Here is an 18,832-nt window from a genome sequence, read left to right on the forward strand (position 1 = left end):
AGAAAAATGACAGTGAATTCCCACCTAATACCATACACAGAAGTGGACCTGGGGTGGACTAAGGACATAAATGTGAAAGGTAAAGCTATAAAGCTAATATAACTAATATAGAAAAATGTCTTTGGCTTACAGAAGAGAAGATTCCTTCAGTAAAACCCCAAAAGCACAAAACTCATTATTGTATGATCTATGCAAAACAGAAAACATTTTTAAAGCTCTCCTTATGTTAAAATATCAGGTTTACAGTAGATTTTCCACATAAAAAAAGATAAATTAGAAGAAATGATGACTTTTTATGATTATTTATTTAGACATAGAGGGTTCATGGGAATCAGGGGAAATAAAACAGATGATTTTGATTTTACAAAGTAAAGAAAACAAAATACTAGGGAAGTACTATGGATTTTTTTACTCCATATATGAACTCCTTCAGTTCTTCATATACTTTTATTATAGTCCACATTAACCTCCAAAACACCTAAGGGTAAAGCTAATTATCAAGAGACTCGTCAGTCAGAATCTGCTTTTTTTCCATACTTGCAAGACTTTCAAACCAAAAGAATGAATATTATCCCCCTTAAAATTAGTGCTACATCAAACATCTAAGCAAATGCCAAGAGGAATAGAGTTATTAAATTAAAATATAGGGTTTTTGCAAGTTGTATTAAACACATTATAGTTATTATGAGCACAAATGAATGATATTAAAACAATGTATAACTTGAATTTAACTGAAATCTTAGGTTACCCTGAAAGCTTAGGGCTACATCCCAACTATTTTATTTCACTACTTCCATATGAAATAGAGTGGATACCTGGAATGGTCTAGAGAAACAAATATCAGCATTTGTTTTGAAATGAGATGTCTAGAACTTAGACTTGAGTGTAACATCTGGGGAAAACCCCCAATTCAGTGCACCATGCACTGGATACTTAAATCTTCATAGACCAGGTAATAAAAATATGTATTAGGTATAATATTTATAACCCCCAGAGAAAGGATATTTAATTAATTAAAAAATTCTCTCATGTGTCCAAGTCCTTTTTCCCCATCATGCTACCCTGATTGGAACCTTTCTTTAGAGCCAGTAAAGCCTGCGAAAAAGTAAAAATCATATAATTTAGCTTGTTTAACGTACTAAAATATTCCCTCTTCAAGCCTTTTAAAGTGCCTCCCCCCACCCCAAATCTGCCTCCTGTATATTTCATAAAACTATAAAATCACCACTAAATGGTGTGATACAGTGTATTCTAAATGTATTAGATTAATAAAATGTACCTTGCACAACAACCTGGCTGCCTGGGACAAAGAACTGCTGTGTGCCATCAGCTGACTGTGTTGCATACTGTACAATTGTAGCACCTGGAGGAGGAGCTCCTGAATTTGTCATTGTTAATGCCTGTAGTCCCTGAACACCATCAGATCCTGGGTTAGAAATCTGGATTGTTCCACCTTGGGCTATAGCAACTTAACAGAAAGAGAAAAGAAATATTAGAGAATTTCAAGATTCATTTTTAATAATCCCGTATTGGAAGACTATACTGCGGGCGTATTAATTACCAACGCTCTTCATTCTCAAGTTACCCTTATTTCTCTATGCTGAATTGATAGGGAGGTCCTTCTTCATGGGAAAACACTCTGAAAAATCTCATCAACCCTTGAAGATATGTTATATTCAGAATTATTTGAAATACATAGAACCCACGGAGTTTCCCTCCTCCATGGTATCCAACCAACTAAATCATTTAAGAGGAAGAGTGGAGATGCAGACAGGGAGAAAGTTCAGCTTCTTGATTTTCTCCACTCTTCCAGATGTTTTTAGTTATAGATAAATAGCATTCTTCTAATATTTAAAACACGGTCAATGCAATTCTATCGAGCATCACAACTACAATGAATTTATACCTTCATTCAGCTAACTACTTTCTAACCTATCAAAAGAAAGTAGCTTTTAATGGAACCTATATTACTATATATTTTGGTTTTAAAACTTAAGTCTACAAAACTGCAACCTTTACCATTTTGACTATGTGATGAAATATAAAATATGAAATATAAAATGTTACATTGGAAAGGATCTTAAAAAATAACCACTGAAAGAATTTGTGCTACAATATTTATGTCTACCAAATGTCCTGAATAACTGCAGCTCATAGCAGCAGATAACGAGGTAGACTTCCTCTGAACACTGAGACCTGCCAGCCATGTTTAAAAGTTAACATATTAACCAAAAGTTTCCAAAGAATGGATCAAATGTTTTCTTTTTGAATTTTACTCTAATTCAATTCATTGCTAATTCAATTTCAATTCCCGTTAAAATATCCAAGACTTCAGTATAGTTTAACATAAATAGTATGACCCTATGTTTTAGTTTAAGTACCAGACATTAAGTAGAACCCTTCAAAAAAAAAAAAAAATCACATATAAATCAGCTCACTAGATTTACAATGAAGGTAACAATACATCAGAATAACACAAGGCCTATAGATCAATGCAAATGCCTTACAGGAATGTTACAGTAGTGGGGGAATGTATGTCAATATTTCCAACTTATTCTCTACCGTTTTTTTCCAGGATCTAAGCAAAGGCCCATTTAGGTGAAGACCTGATTGTATAAACCTGTCAGAACTACTGGAAAGAGTAACAATAAATCTTTAGTTCTAGGACCTAAATTAAGAGAAAGATGGGTTAATATTTTCAAAAGGTTTCAGCAAGATGCATTCTCTGTGTTTTTGTTCTTTGACAGGCCACCATTAGGATATAATTGACAAACAGTGAAGAATCAGTTATAGAATGTCAACAGTGCTGAGGCTGAGAAACTCACGTAATAGCCTTTTGTTCATCTGGCTCATGTAGAGCATTATGTTCTGTACACATTTTATTTTTTAAAGTTTATTTACTTTTGAGAGAAAGAGAGAGAGAAAGTGGGGGAGAGAAGCAGAGAAAGAGGGAGAGAGAATCCCAAGCAGGCTTCACACAGCACAAAGCCCAACATGGAGCTCAATCCAAAAAACTGTGAGATCACGACCTGAGCTGAAATCAAGCGTCATACGCTTAACCGACTGAGTTACCCAGGTGCCCCTCTGTACACATTTTAAAAATAAGATTTCAAGGGTCTCAGGGCTCACCCTTTATAATAAATAAAAGTGTTTGGAAGAAACCTAACTATGCCTACTTTCTTAAAAGAGAAGTAAGAAAAAGAGGAGGTATTGCTTCCTCAGATCTTCATGCCTGGATGTGAATGAATTTCATATGTTATCATATATTTGAATGTGTGTTTTCAGTTGACAGTTTAGTGTCAGAAGAAGAGGCACAAGCCGTGTATGCACAGTGTGGGAGAAGCACAAAGCTGAGTGTATTAACGATGAATGATGGCTATCATTTCGTGACAAACTGTATCATAAACAACTGAGCCATTCTTGAATCTAGAATTCAATAAAGTATGGCTTTACGTTCTAACTACAACTTAATTTTCAATGCCAATGCAATTAGCAAGCTTTGGGACTAGCCTTTTGTAAAAAAAATCTAAGGCGAGAGTAGTTGCTGCTGAGGGTAAGAACATGAAATAGATAACAAAGACCCTTACTTTTTTCTTTCCATATTTTCTTATTTTTTTCAATGTTTCCTCATAATTCCCATCAAAACTTCTTTGCTTTCACACAGTGAAAAGTTGATATATCAAGAATTTGTTCCTCTCAGCATTTTATTTTCTGGTCATTATATAATTAGATGTGGAAAATAAAGCTAAACACACATATGCATACAACCTAGCTCTAGGGGAGAACATTTCTACTGATAAGTCTTGTACTTTAACCTGGATTTTATTTTTTATACCAAAGGCCCTCTTGATTTTGGCATTATCAAATGGCAGAAGATCTTCCCATTCAAAATGTTACCTCTCATTTGACAATTAACAAGATTTCCCAATGCTTCAGGATACTAGAATTAGATTGTGTGTGTGTGTGTGTGTGTGTGTGTGTGTGTGTGTGTGTGTATTCAAGATTTGAAGAGCAAACTTTTAGGCTACAAAATATTCAAAGATAGCAAAATATGTGCTTTCAGTAAACACACATCAAGATACATAGCAGGAAAATTTATGATGAAATTAACTGAGTTTAGTCACACCTTTTGTTTTACTTATTTTTAAATTTTTTTTAATGTTCATTTATTTTTGAGACAGACAGAGAGACAGAGACAGAGAACAATCAGGGGAGAAGCAGAGGGAGAGGGAGACACAGAATCCGAAGCAGGCTCCAGGCTCTGAGCTGTCAGCAAGAGCCCAACGCAGGGCTCAAACCCACAAGCCACAAGACAATGACCTGAGCCAAAGTTGGACGCTCAACTGACTGAGCCACCCAGGAGACCCTACCTAATTATTTTTTTAAAACTTATGGAAATTTTCTAGCAAACATAGAAGTACAAAGAATTTTGTGTCATCTATTTTCCCTGCCCACTCATTCCCAAACTTTTTTTTTTTTCTGTTTTTGGTCTGGAGTATTTCAAAGCAAATCCCAGATACATCTGGTTAATCATTTTTAAATAAAATGATAGGCCCCTCTGAAGGCCATTAGTAACTAATGAAGTTAAAATACCTTTGTATTTCCTACTAATTTTACTTTGGGGACCTAGGCTTTATTAATGTTTTCTTATAATGACACATGCAACTGGGGCATAAAAGCTTGTATCTGTGGCCACACTGCTGATCACAATGAAGAGTTCACACTGGTCCACAAAGACTGATTGGGACTCAAGCATAATTAAAAGTGTTTTTATTTTAGATTATATGCATACTGATTTTCCTCTTTTAAGTCATCAAACATTAGTTTGATAAAATTATCTAAACTGAATTAAAATTGAACAGTTAGATTATATAATCAATTAAATTCTACTTCAATGTCTGTTATTAAGTGATTCAAGCCTGCTAGCATATTATTGGTAGTAGTAATGGTGGGTAAAGGGTAGTTGCCCTAGTTGCTGTGAGAGTTAGCTTTTTCTTTTTTTTTTTTTTTACTCCTAAAGTCTCAGGTAAGCTATACCCCATAATTAAGTAGCTCACTCTATACACAGGTTGAATGTTGAGCACACTGACCTTACATGAAGAGTATGTCTAGAATGTAATTCATTAGTGCACTAAATATTGCTCTACTAAGGTGGTTTTAGTGGTTATACAAATGTCTCTGTGTACATCCTTATACAGTCATGGTATTTGGTTTCAAGTCTGTGTTAACCCAAGTATGGTTTCCCCATCTCCAACTTACCATACATCACAGTAACCAGTATGATATATCAACTAGTCTAGGGATTAAATTCTTTAAAATTCCTGTATTTAAAAAATCTGTGACTTCTACTCATTGCCATTGAGCACTCCTCCCCTAGAGCTACTAATTTCATAGGAGTAAGGAAAAGATTATGTGTGGGATGAAAATTTGAGGATTTTGGTAAAAAAAATTTTTTTAATTTAAAAAAGTAGTACTTTCAAGTCTTCATAATAAATGAAGAAAAGAAAGATAAATAAGGGTGGAAAACTAAAAAAAAAAAAAAAGAGAGTTCAGACCCAAAAGAGGAATGAATAAAATTTACTTAAATTAAGATTTCATCTGGCTTCTTTCTACTTGATACTAACATCTTTTTTTTTTTTTAATTTTTTTTTCAACATTTATTTATTTTTGGGACAGAGAGAGACAGAGCATGAACGGGGGAGGGGCAGAGAGAGGGAGACACAGAATCGGAAACAGGCTCCAGGCTCTGAGCCTTCAGCCCAGAGCCTGACGCGGGGCTCGAACTCACGGACCGCGAGATCGTGACCTGGCTGAAGTCGGACGCTTAACCGACTGCGCCACCCAGGCGCCCCATACTAACATCTTTATAGTCCTAAACTTGTATGTAGGAGCCAATTCAAACACATAAACATGTAAATGTTTAATTATAACTTAAAACCATCTTTATTCCAAATTGCAAAAAAAAAAAAATGTAAATAAAACTTCACTGAATTAATTTTAAAAAAGAACAGCAGACCCTAAGTCAGTGAATTCTGACTTAAATTTAAAAAGTGATGGGGCGCCTGGGTGGCTCAGTCGGTTGAGCGTCCGACTTCGGCTCAGGTCATGATCTCATGGTCTGTGAGTTCGAGCCCCGCGTCGGGCTCTGTGCTGACAGCTCGGAGCCTGGAGCCTGTTTCAGATTCTGTGTCTCCCTCTCTCTCTGACCCTCCCCCATTCATGCTCTGTCTCTCTCTGTCTCAAAAATAAATAATAAAACATTAAAAAAAATTTTTAAATAAATAAATAAATAAAAAGTGAGCATAGAACAGAACCTGTGAGTACTTGTGCCTTGAAAGCCAAGAGGTGCATACAGCTAAAGAAAGACCAAAACAGCCTCATGCTATAACAATAGCAACACCAAGATTATAAGCAGATACCTTCCATGTTTGCTTTGAAAGCTATCTTGGGAGAATTTAAGCAAAGTCACTACTAAGAATTATAAATGCAACTGCATTTACTTTAGAATGTATGCACCTATCATGCAAATTCCTTTTATGAGGGAATGGAATTGGTGTTTACTCACAGGAGAGGTCTCCTGAGAATTCTAAATTCTTTTAAGCAGCCCAAAAAGTTCACATAGATCTCTTTTTATGATGGATTTTGGACTGAGCCACTTACCTTTAATGTGTAAGAATTCCAGTATGGATGAGTTAATACAGACACATTTGAATAAGGTTCGTCATAAAATAGAGTAGGAGCAAGCGGAGACAAGGGACATTTAGGCAAAAAAAAAAAAATCTTGGGTGATAGTCCTTAATTGGTAAGAGAAGAGGTCAGGTATAGCAGAGTAAGGGATTAGAAAACAAAAACCCAAAACAAACAAAAAAAACCTTTTTCATTAGAGAAAATTTAATGAATTAAGAAACTGCAAACTTAAATGTCTTTAGTTGCTTTTACTCAATATATGTGTATGACTCTCATTTAATGCAGATCTTAAATGTCTTAGGCACAAGTAACATTCTTTGCAGATTCTGAGATTATCTGAACTGCTATCTTTCAGAAATATTCTTTTGAGACATACAAGATTTTCTTTGGCCAGAATGACTTAATTGGCATACAACAAACCTATCACTAAGATCTGTACTTCCAGTAAAGATTTTGCAAGTGTAGCTCTTTTACGTGGTGTTGCAATAATGAATCCCTGCCTATTTAGTTATTTTTACTACTCCCTGGGAGTAGCCTATTCTAACTTTCACTTCTTAGTTTCTGTGATTAAAAAAATAAGTTGAGGGGCGCCTGGGTGGCGCAGTCGGTTAAGCGTCCGACTTCAGCCAGGTCATGATCTCGCGGTCCATGAGTTCGAGCTGATGGCTCAGAGCCTGAAGCCTGTTTCTGATTCTGTGTCTCCCTCTCTCTCTGCCCCTCCCCTGTTCATGCTCTGTCTCTCTCTGTCCCAAAAAAATAAATAAACGTTAAAAAAAAATTAAAAAAAAAATAAGTTGAAACAGTAAGGCCTACTTCTGTCATACAGCTAACTTTCAATTATTAAAAATATAACTGATTATATATGGGAAAGCCTGAGTACACTCATTTATATTTTATTTCTTCAACTTTGACACACAAAGTCCTTTAGTTCATTTCTTTTTGTTTTTAACCCCAACTACCTCATTATACCAAATTAAAAATAAGCAATCTAAAATAATAATCTTTGAGGGAGCCTGGGTGGTTCAGTTGGTTAAGCGACCAACTCTTGATTTCAGTTTAGGTCATGATCCCAGGGTCGTGGGATAAAGCCCCATGTCGGGCCCCACACTGGGTATGGAGCCTGCTTAAGATTTTCTCTTTTTCTCTCTCTTTCTCTCTGCCTCTCCCCTGCTCATGTGCCTGCTCTCTCTCTCTCTCTCTCTCTCTCTCTCAAAATAAATAAGCATTAAAAAAAATGATAATCTTTGAAAAAATAAACAAAGTTTGGGGGAAAGTCATCCACGAATAAAAGTTGAAGAAAGAATTAAACCTAAAAAAACCACATTTTACAGTAAAACCTTATAAAAGGGTCTCGAAAACAGATACCCAGAAGAATCTCCAAAAATTCTAGTAAAATAAACTCCTCCAGTCTAAAAACCAGTAATTGTTTCTATTTCTAGATATCCAGGAACAACATGAAAGCATTAATATCTGTTAAGTTATTCCTACTAAGAAATACGATTAATGAAAATGGATCTTGTCTATATGTAAATATACATTTACCCTCCAATTAAAGTAAATGTCTTCTAAAAACTTTAAATGTTAGTATTCACCTTTCAGAAGAAACATTTATAAACCTAAGCAAGTGTCGCTAAGTGTCTAACAGATGCATTTTGAACAAAGTTAGTGTCACTTTTCATGAACCAATAAAACTGGTAATTTTTACCTGCAGACAGCACATACAGAACAACCACAGCCTTTAGTTAAAATAACTACCAGGATCTAGTGTATGGGTCCAAATTAAAGAAACCTCAATAAAAGACAGTCCATGACTTGTAACGTGGCAAACAGATAAACGTCCGACTTCTAATCTTTTGACTTGCTATTCTCCTGACTTGACCACCCCACACCCACACTGACGTTTCACACAAAGCCCCTGCTGCAGGCACACACACTCCGAGCACAAGAAATAAAGGCTCTGTTGTTAGCTGGAGGGAAAAGTTTAATGACCATGTAGGAGACACTGCCATAGCTACCTTACAGCTCTGTTTTGTGTCAAAAGTAGCATGTCTGGCTTTCTCCCACTTTTACCTGTTATTTCCTTTTGCCCAGAGTTTGGCAATTTTGTATTATTATCAATTCAAAGACCCTGAGATGGAAAAATAAAGCTTCTCTCTCTGATCCAGTTAGTGAATGGCAGGACCCAGTGCCTCCTGCACATCATCTGTAGCCTCAAAATTCTCTCAACCCAATGTTTTCACAATTTCAGATTTTCAGCTAATAAACTAGGCAAAATAAACTACAGCACCCCCCTCTGTATCACTTGTAAAGAGATCACCACTTCTATAAACTCTGAAGCAGCACTGGGAAATGCCAGGAAATATTTAAGGTGACAGCATCTTAGATCGTTCCCCAAACTTTAAGATGTCTTAGCATTATTTTATCAGTAATTTCCAACCTTTTTCCTACCACATCACCAATAGAAGCTGATAGTATGTACACAGCCCACTGCTCAAGGCCAGATCTGAATAGCCAGGAGTCTCCAGCAGCTCCAAGCCCTGGTGGGCCACGCTTGGGGATGGAGGCATGAGGCGCTCACACTCCCGTACCTGTGTGCTACACTGCAGAGGCATACCAGTTGGCAAATTCTGACTTACAGTTCTAAAACTCCCACCATATATTCCCACTGGGCCAGCAAAAAGGCATTTAAATCAGAGAAGTAATACAAGAAAAATAACAGTTAAAACCTCAAGGTGTGACTCTTTACAGAGACAGTGGGGAGTTTCCTTTTCCTAACATTGACTTTGGACATGTCCACTCAGCACCCTATAGAGGCTGTGGACAAATTATACCCCAATTCTGCTAGGTATCATGGTACGAGCTACCTGAAGAACCACAATTACCAAGGGAGATTTAGTTTAATATTGCAAATCTGCCACCACCAAAAGAAAAACCTCTAAAAAAACTAGTGACTACATAAGATCTGTTCACATATTAAGGATTATAGTTTAACAGCCACATCTTAAGATTTGAGAATTTTTCTAGGTATTACTTTTTTTTAAAGGGAAAACAGAAGACATATGTAAAATCTTACCATCATATTTAAACCAACATAGTACTTATTACCACACATATTCCATTACCTAAGTAGCTATTTTAAAGATGGGGTTTTTTTTTCTGTCCTTTTTCTGGCTTTTCTTCCCCCTTTTTTCTTTTCTTCCTAGCTCTTGTTTTTTTACTAAAGCATTTTTATGTATATCAAATGTACTTGATTTGGGAAAAAATTAGTGCTTTAATTAGAGCAAAAAGCACAGAATTAACAGCCCATTAAAATGCACAAGACTAAATGTGAATGTATCTGTTTATTTACAGCTTTTGATGTTTAAAATTTCAAATAAAATGATCTGTCCAATGGCTGCAGTTTTTAAAAATAAATCATTTTTCCATTCTCTTCTAGAAAAAGCTGCAGCACAAATTAACAAAGAGTAGTGAAAACATAATTACATTTAAAACATAATTTAGAAAACATTATGTACCTCTTTTAGATTAGGAAGCATAATATGTAATTGTTGGTAACAAAAGCCAACAAGAATGAAATACAGACATTTATAGCTTATGTTCACATGCATCTTATAAAGACAACAAAAAACAGGTAAGTTTTAAACTTTTACTAGACATGAATATAAACATATAAATAGGCAAACCCTCCCTTTATTTTCACCCAAAAGTTTTCTTCTATATTCAGTCAAAAATTTTTGACTTTTCAAAAGTATACGACAGCTGTCAGTACAAATCTCTTACTTCTTTAACATTTACTTTTCATTCTATGATACATAGTTTGGATATTATGATGCATTTTAAAATGGAACAGTTTAATGCTGAACCCAAGTTGCTTCAATGTAACTAGAGAAGACTTAAAGCTAGCACTGTACCATATCGAATGCAGCATACATACTGTATTGCCCCGTGCTAGTCTGATATATGCTAGTCGGTACTGCCATGGTAGCGATGTTAGGTGGCGTTCTTTCTTCCTCTGATTTTTCTTCTTCAATCTTGGGAACACCAGGCACATCAGAGGAAAGTTCATTCAGTATTTTTCTAAAACATAATTAAACAGAAATAATTAAGGTATTTGAATGAGATTTAAAACAAAAAAGCTATAATGGACGAACTGCTTTGATATAAAATTATTCTCCTTTTTTGGAAAAAGTATCATTACAGGGGCGCCTGAGTGGCTCAGTCGGTTGAACGTCCGACTTCAGTTCAGGCCATGATCTCGCGGTTTGTGGGTTTGAGCCCTGCATCGGACTCTGTGCTGACAGCTCAGAGCCTGGAGCCTGCTTTGATTCTATGTCTCCCTCTCTCTCCGCCCCTCCCCTGCTTGCACTCTCTCTCTAAAATAAATAAACATTAAAAAAAAATTTGTTTTAAGTATCATTACAGTAGGAGACTTACCTATAAGAGGGTCTTCGTGAAAGGATTTCTCTACGTTTATGAGAATCAATTACACCTTCTGAATCTGCAGACTCATCTGTCTCTGCAATCGTTGCTACCTATAATACAAAAGTTTCTGAAATGCATCATAAAATATATGACCTCCTTCAATCAAAAAATGGTGCTGAAGGGTCTGTGTGTGCAGTACTAAACCAGCTGCTGGCAAAGCATCCAGCAACAGAACACACAGAACCTACACTAAAGCAGCTCACACCTGGTATTAGGAAAAGGAGCACAGACATACACATTTCAATTGTAGAGCAGGTATGTGTGGAAAGGAATGGGACAGATAATAAATAGTACAGAAATGCAAATGAAAGTCGTTGGAATGGCAGGTGAGGCTTCACAGGAAAGGACTAAATATAAGATACATAAGACCTAAGATCTCAACCTTGAACATACTCTTACAAATCCAGCGGGGGATTGAGAGGCAAAATAAAGCATCTCTACCTCACTTCCCTCTTCACAATACCACAGCTGACTTGAGCTAGGTCTTCAGGTTAGACATTAGACAGGTTCAAAGAAGCAAATAAAAAAGTAAAGGGGCGCCTGAGCAGCTCAACTGGTTGAGCATCCGACTCTTGGTTTCATTCAGGTCAGGTCATAATCTCACAGTTCATGGGTTCAAGCCCTGCATTGGGCTCTTCACTGACAGTGTGGGGCCTGAGTGGAATTCTGTCTCTCTCTGCGCCTCCCCTGCTCACTCGCTCTCTCTCTCTGAGTAAATAAACATTAAAAAAAAGAAATACTAAAAAAAATAAAGAAGCCTGATTAAAGTTAGGATTTATATATCAAGAAGGTTGGGGCTTGATGGTGGTAACTCCTGAAAGTCAAAATAAGGAATTTCTCCTTAAAAGAAAGGTCAGAGTTTCATTTTTCAAGTCACATGATAATAACATGATTATAAGGAAAGGGTGAAAACTAAAATAATGAATCTCTACAACATGACAGTTCTCAATATATTTAGCCATTATAATTCAGGGCATAGGGTAGTTCTGAGTTTATAAAACTCACTTTCCTTATTGTTATAATTATATGAAAATTTGATTTGGGCAAAATCAAAAGAACTTATTAACATGTCAACAATATGAGCAGGAATATATACTTCCCAAGGCACACTGATGTACATCTATGTTCACCTACACATACAATCTTATACATCTCTGGTCATAGGCACTCCACACATAAGCACACATACCAATAGAACTTAGAAAAAATGTTGTTGCAATCAACAATCATGTATCACCACCAAACATTTACCACATTATACTGGGCTTTCACACATCTCTCATATAATTATAACTAACCCCTTATGTGAGGTAGGATACTATTTTAACCATTTTAGAAAGGTGAAGCCGAAGTTCATGTACAGACATTAAGTGACTTGACCACTGTTCAACAAGTAGGAATTCTAAGACAAGATCCACTGGCACTTACCTCTACCAAGACAATTAAATCATCCACATAACAAAATCCAAAAAAGCTTACTGAATATAAGGTAATACTTTCTTCCAACAGCAGCCAAGTTAAAACTAGAGTAGAAATACCTGCACCCCAACAGAAGTCATAATTCAAAAAGGAGAGTGGAAAGACTTTCTTGTTTTATAATTACAGTCAGAAAGATTCAGAAAGTCTTGGAATCAAGAGTCATTATGGAAAAGAACAAAAAAAAAAACTGCTAAGAATGACTCTTACTCTTTTGAAAAGATACCTGTGTAGGAAAGATAGCTAAGCTTTTAATGAATGTGGATTTATTACTTCAAATATAATTTTGCAAACTGTTTCATTATTCTGCAATAAGCTGTACTCAAATATGCAAGGGACGAGATTAAGTATGCATATCTATGTTTTCCTCAAGATCTTTCTGTCATCAACTATGTTCAAGTAAATTTCAACATTTAAAGGATAATTACTGAAGTAAAAAAGGAACAGAAATAAATTCAATAACCAAAAATTACACTGTTAACTGCAATTAAAATAAAAACTTGGGGCACCTGGGTGGCTCAGTCATTTGAGCATCCAACTTTGGTTCAGGTCGTAACCTCATGGTTTGTGAGTTTCGAGCCCCTAATTGGACTCTGTGCTGACAGCTCAGAGCCTGGAGCCTGCTTCAGATTCTGTGTCTCCCTCTCTCTCTGCCCCTCCCCCATTCACATTATCTCTCTAAAAAATAAATAAACTTAAAAACATTTTTTTAAATAAAAACTTTAAAAATGCATACTTAATTTATATCTATTGATGCAAAAAATGTTTTAGGTTCAAGAAATGTTAAGGATTCGTGACCAACTTTGATAATAATAAATAATAAAATAGATCTCCAGATCATAACCACAATAATCCTGCCTACAAAAACCAAGGTTTCATCTGAGAGGGGTTCGTGATGTAGAAGTCTAACACCAAGGTGACAATAATATCCTATGTTTCCTACAAATTACACATATTAAAGATAAACTTAAATTTCCTCCTACCTACTAATGTGAGTATTCATGAAAACAGCCAATACTATAATCTTTACTGTGTTTATCAGACATCTTTGCCAAAGAATCCTCAAAATATTTTTAAGCACCACTGGAGAGCTTTGCCAAATAAATCTGTGCCTGAGTACAGAGCAACAACTCAAAGAATTACTCATCTGACAATTACTCATTCTGCAAATTGAGAGCTAACAACCAAACTGCAAATCTTTGGTCAAATCTATGTATCTCACAGGGCACAACACACTCCACATAGGAAAGGGAAATTCCTCCAAACTTCTAATAAAAAGATTTGAGCATAAAAGCTACACAAAGAGAAAAAAAGATGGTAAATGAATTCGTAAAAGGGAAAAAAAAAAAAAAAACTGAAGAAAGTCAAAGACCAATCATCCAGGAAGGAAGCTAACCTGAACAGTTTGTATTTGTGGTGACTGAATAACCGATGGCTGTGGTGTCTGAATTACTCCCTGGACATGCACAGTTTGGCCCGAAGGTAACTGCACTAGAGTTACAGCTGGGGAGCCTCTTCCGGTGCCTGATCCAGCTACAGAAACCTGCAAAAACGATCATCATTGAGGATTAAGGCTGGATCATTTTCTGTTCTTTTTTTTTTTGTTTTTTTTTTTTTTTGAAGAAATACCAATCACTATTAGGACTGGCCAATTCTTCCTTTCTTTCTTCTGCTTCTAAGAAACGATGAGTGTGCTGGGGTACTTACCATTAGGAGGCGGTTACTGTGCTGAACAGTCATTCTCTGATGTGATAGATATTAAAGAACCCATGCTCCTCACTTTCAGTTCCCATGCTTCGCTGGCGAAGAATGTTCCAAGCGCAAAGTTCTAAAGCAGTTAAACTACCTCACTACAACATCAAGACTACCAACAGTGAATCCTTATTTTGGCCAGAGTATAAACTACCTAACTTCCTAAGAGAAACTGGAGACAGAACTTAAATGTGGTGAATTATTTTTTAATAAATGAAACGTTTGCCCCATTCTAGTATTACTCCAGATGCAAGTTAATGCCTTGTCTCTATGCTAATGGAAGTTACTGTTATCCCCCCATAATCACAAAAAAGGCACAGGACAGAGGAATTCCAAGACCCCTCATGCTCTTAGTGTGTGTGATCCAGAGAAAGTACATGCCTTGGAGCTGGTATGGCCCTCTTACAGATTCCCTCCCTGCTAGCTCGAGCATCTAGAGAAGAGGGCCAGAACCATCATTCAGCTTGCACAGAGTACAGCCATCTCCCAGCACCCCTGAGTGCTTTCAACAGAGACCTGTACCAGCAAAACACAATACCTCCACTCCCCTGGATTTAAAACCTGCTAAGTTTCCTACTGAGTAAACAACCCAATCCTATAGGCCAATGTAATCTTAGAAACTTTGCCTCCTTTTACTGTTTCACTACTCATTATAACCTACTCAAGAACCAAAGACTTTGGATATGAAATAAGTGAAATAAGCTACCAGCTTCTATCATGAATGGTAGTAGAACCACAAGATCTAAAACAAACTTTGAAGGAAGTCTCTGTGTAGTGCCTCACATTAAGAAACACCAATCTACTTTCCAATCTACTTATACTTTAAAGCAATTACTAAAAACTGGGTTTATAACAAATAATAAGATTTATTTACAAGATCATTTCCTTAGAAAGCAAACTTCTTCGGTAACCTGGAAGTAAAAATCGTTCATCCATGCAAGAGAACCTATGTGATGAGTATTGTACTGGGTGCACTAGGGTATAAAGTAGAATTGACAAAACTAACACCTAAGAAACAATAGCATGCCAAACAGTATAGAACTAATTGCTCCATTGTACAGGTCATGAAAGTCAAGGAGTACAGAATAGAAAGATCAGCATGGGCCTGAACAGTAAGTAGAGGCTTTGTGTAGAAGCCACAACTTGAGCCAGGCCCTGATATGAGCTTGCATAACCAACAGAACAGGGCAGAGACACCCAAAATGTAGCCCACAGAGCAAATTCAGCCCACCTGCCCCTGCAGTATTATTGCCTACGTTAGATTTTTGGGGAAAGAAAAAGATCATGCCATAATAGAATCGATAAATTTAATAACTAGAAGTTAAAAAAAAAAAAAAGGGGGGAGGATTTGTTTTACAAATGACAAACCAGCACAAAAGACAAAGCTGTATAATAATAAAAGGGCATCCACCCCTTTGTGGACCAATTACCAAAAGGTATTCTTTTCACCACACAAATAATTCTCAAACTTTTTAGTCTCTCAGGACACCTTTATACTCTTAAAAATTACTGATGACTCAAAAAGCTTTTGTTTATGTGATTTATATCCAGTAGGGTGCTGTCAACATCTGTCAATCAGTTTTTGGGAAAGGAGAACCTTGATTTGAAAGGTTTGCTGATTTCCATAATGTAAAAACTCCTACTGTGGCAGATTTCAAGTTACCAATGGATGACACTGAACATAAAGTTGGAAAAAGATGCACATAATTGGCTCTCACAAGTCAGCTCCAGCATACCATTGGTTATGTGCATTGATATTTATCATATTAGAAATGAAAACTGAAACATTTTTACATTTTAAAAATAACAATTCGGGGTGCCTGGGTGGCGCAGTTGGTTAAGCGTCCGACTTCAGCCAGGTCACGATCTCGCGGTCTGTGAGTTCGAGCCCCGCGTCGGGCTCTGGGCTGATGGCTCAGAGCCTGGAGCCTGTTTCCAATTCTGTGTCTCCCTCTCTCTCTGCCCCTCCCCTGTTCATGCTCTGTCTCTCTCTGTCCCAAAAATAAATAAACGTTGAAAAAATAAAATCATCTGGAAAAAAAAAATAACAATTCCATTACATGCTAACATAAATAGCATTTTATTAAAAATAACTACATTTCCAAAACAAAATATTAGTGACAAGAGTATCAATGCTTTACTTTTTTGTAAATTCTTTTAATGTCTGGTTTAATTTAAATCAGCTAAATTCTCATACCTACTTCTGCACTGAATCTGTTGCAATATGTTATTTTAGTCAATACCTGAAGAAAATTTGGACCTCACAGACATATCATTGGAAAACGAAGAGTAATATAATAGCTTTTTCAAAATATGTGGATAGTGTTCTTTGTTACTACACCAAAACTCAACAGGTGGTTGCTTCACGTAAAGATTAGTTGCAATGTGGAATCTGGAACCATATCAGTTACATCCACTGACCAGTCTTATACTTTGAATGGATCCCATGCATTATTCTGTAACACCATGCAGTAGTTATCTGGAAAATATTGGCTCACTCAGTTAAGCAGATCTCCCAAATGCGGCCACATTTCATGATACTTTATCAGAAAATCTCATTCATTAAAATCAACATAAATCTCATCAGAATACTATAAATACTGAAAAACTATCAAGTTCACAATGGTAGATGCAGGACTTCCAAAATTCAAACTGCTTAAAAAGCTTAAATTTTTTCATTGACAATAAACACTGTCAATTGTTTTCCTTGAAGTGACAAGCTTACTTCATTTGCTTTTAAGAAAATGTTTTCCAAATGCTCAAGTTTGAATAGCATAGTTTGGCTATTGGCCATTCTTTTAAGAAAACTGATGTCCTATGGGAAAAAAACCCAGCTAGTTCATCTCGCCACTCAATTACTCAAGTGTTTTTCTTCAAGAACACCATCAGTTTTTACTACACAGAAATGCTTTCAGTAAACATACCGATTTCCTAACACAGAATATTAAAATAACATGTACTCAAGGGTCAAGGTTTGATACAATGGGTAATATTTATTGCTTCACCAGGGTATTTTTAAGTGAAACTGGTATTTTTTTGAAAACTGCAAGAGAATGTCCATGAAGAACACAATGACTACTGGTATAGTTTGATGCCTCTGACTTGATTCATGCTAAGGCGCCAACAGCTTTACCCCTACCCTCTTCTATTTTTACACCCATCAGTGCAAGTATCAATACAGAGAAAAAGGAAAAAAAGCCTTAGCATTATTATGAAAATACTTTAGTCCTCCTAAGCCTCCTGAAAGTCTCCTGGAGTCTCTCCTAGGGTTGTGCACACCACACTTTGAAAACTGCTGCTGTATCCCAATGTAGCTCTTAGGCCCTGGCTCACAGCGTAAAGAACTGAGCAACGCAGCAGGCTGTGATATCAACTACACCACAGCAGCACAGCCGGAACCAATATATCCAGTAACCCTGATAGAGAGTTCAGATGTCAGCCTGAGTAAAATATAATATGAATTATACCCCAGGGTACTATAAGTATTACAGACTGGACCTGCAGATTGAGATGGCAGATCAGTTTTCTCAAAAGAATGGCCAATAGCCAAACAAATTATGCTATTCAAACTTGAGCTTTTGGAAAACATTTTCTTAAAAGCAAATGAAGTGAGCTTGTCACTTCAAGAAAAACAACTGACAGTGTTTATGGTCAGTGATAAAATTCAAGCTTTTAAGCAGAAGTTTTAAATTTTGGAAATCCAGCTTCAAAGACGTTAGATATTTTGAAGAATGAACAACTCAAGAAAGATTCATACAGGTTTGATAAATATAAATCATGTTCTAAGTTGCTTTACTTACCTTTCAAGTATAATTTTCAAGATTTTAAATTATTAAATAATCACTCTATCAAAGTGGCTTAGTGTCAAGAATACCTGCTGTGGAAAGGGAGCTAATACAAACTGTATTCCTAGAATTCTGGAGATGAGTTATAGGAATTCTATAACTACAGTGAAACTTCTCTATGTCCAAACTCTGGGCAGTGCAAAAGCTCACGGGTCAGCTCTTTTGTTAAACTGCTGAAATACACGTAGAGAACCAGCAGAAATGACATACCCTAGAGTTAGAATTAAGATATATCTTTGGGGAAAAAAAACAAAAACAAAAGCAGAAAAACCCCTTAGATCTAGAGACATTATATATTCAGACATTCTATTCCCATTGATTTTACCAAAACTGATGTGACTAGTATTAGTCCTATCACTGAACTGGTAGAGTTATAGGCTAAACCACTGTTATTCATTAAAAAACAAAACAAAACCTCATGTGGCTCCCTACATTTACATCTTAGTATTATCATTATATTATACTGATCACATGGGCCACAAGTGGAATATACAGCATCTTGAAGTGGTGTATTGTACACAGGTGGCATAGAACGAACACTGGCAATGATTCAAGAACATGCATGGAAGTTCTAAAGCCAAAAGTGGGTA

The 18,832-nt window shown here is 36.2% G+C and overlaps 1 protein-coding gene across 23 annotated transcripts in view; it reads right to left on the minus strand.

The window, feature by feature from the left end:
- Positions 1 to 18,832, minus strand: part of CREM (cAMP responsive element modulator) — a 75,725-nt gene that overhangs the window by 22,879 nt on the left and 34,014 nt on the right. For 9 of the 23 annotated variants that reach the window (XM_040450964.1, XM_040450968.1, XM_040450995.1 and 6 more), the window contains 4 exons: positions 14,042 to 14,188; positions 11,122 to 11,219; positions 10,622 to 10,764; positions 1,280 to 1,468 (listed from right to left, as the gene is read on the minus strand). In XM_040450964.1, coding sequence (XP_040306898.1) covers positions 1,280 to 1,468; positions 10,622 to 10,764; positions 11,122 to 11,219; positions 14,042 to 14,188 — 577 coding nt within the window. Of the gene's footprint in view, positions 1 to 1,279; positions 1,469 to 10,621; positions 10,765 to 11,121; positions 11,220 to 14,041; positions 14,189 to 14,352; positions 15,163 to 18,832 lie in introns of those variants that run through there. The other 14 variants (XM_040450975.1, XM_040450973.1, XM_040450974.1 and 11 more) reach the window with 5 other exon arrangements.

This window comes from Herpailurus yagouaroundi, unplaced genomic scaffold (genome assembly GCF_014898765.1).
Source record: "Herpailurus yagouaroundi ecotype Mexico unplaced genomic scaffold, PumYag 203, whole genome shotgun sequence".
Classification (NCBI taxonomy): Eukaryota; Metazoa; Chordata; class Mammalia; order Carnivora; family Felidae; genus Herpailurus; species Herpailurus yagouaroundi.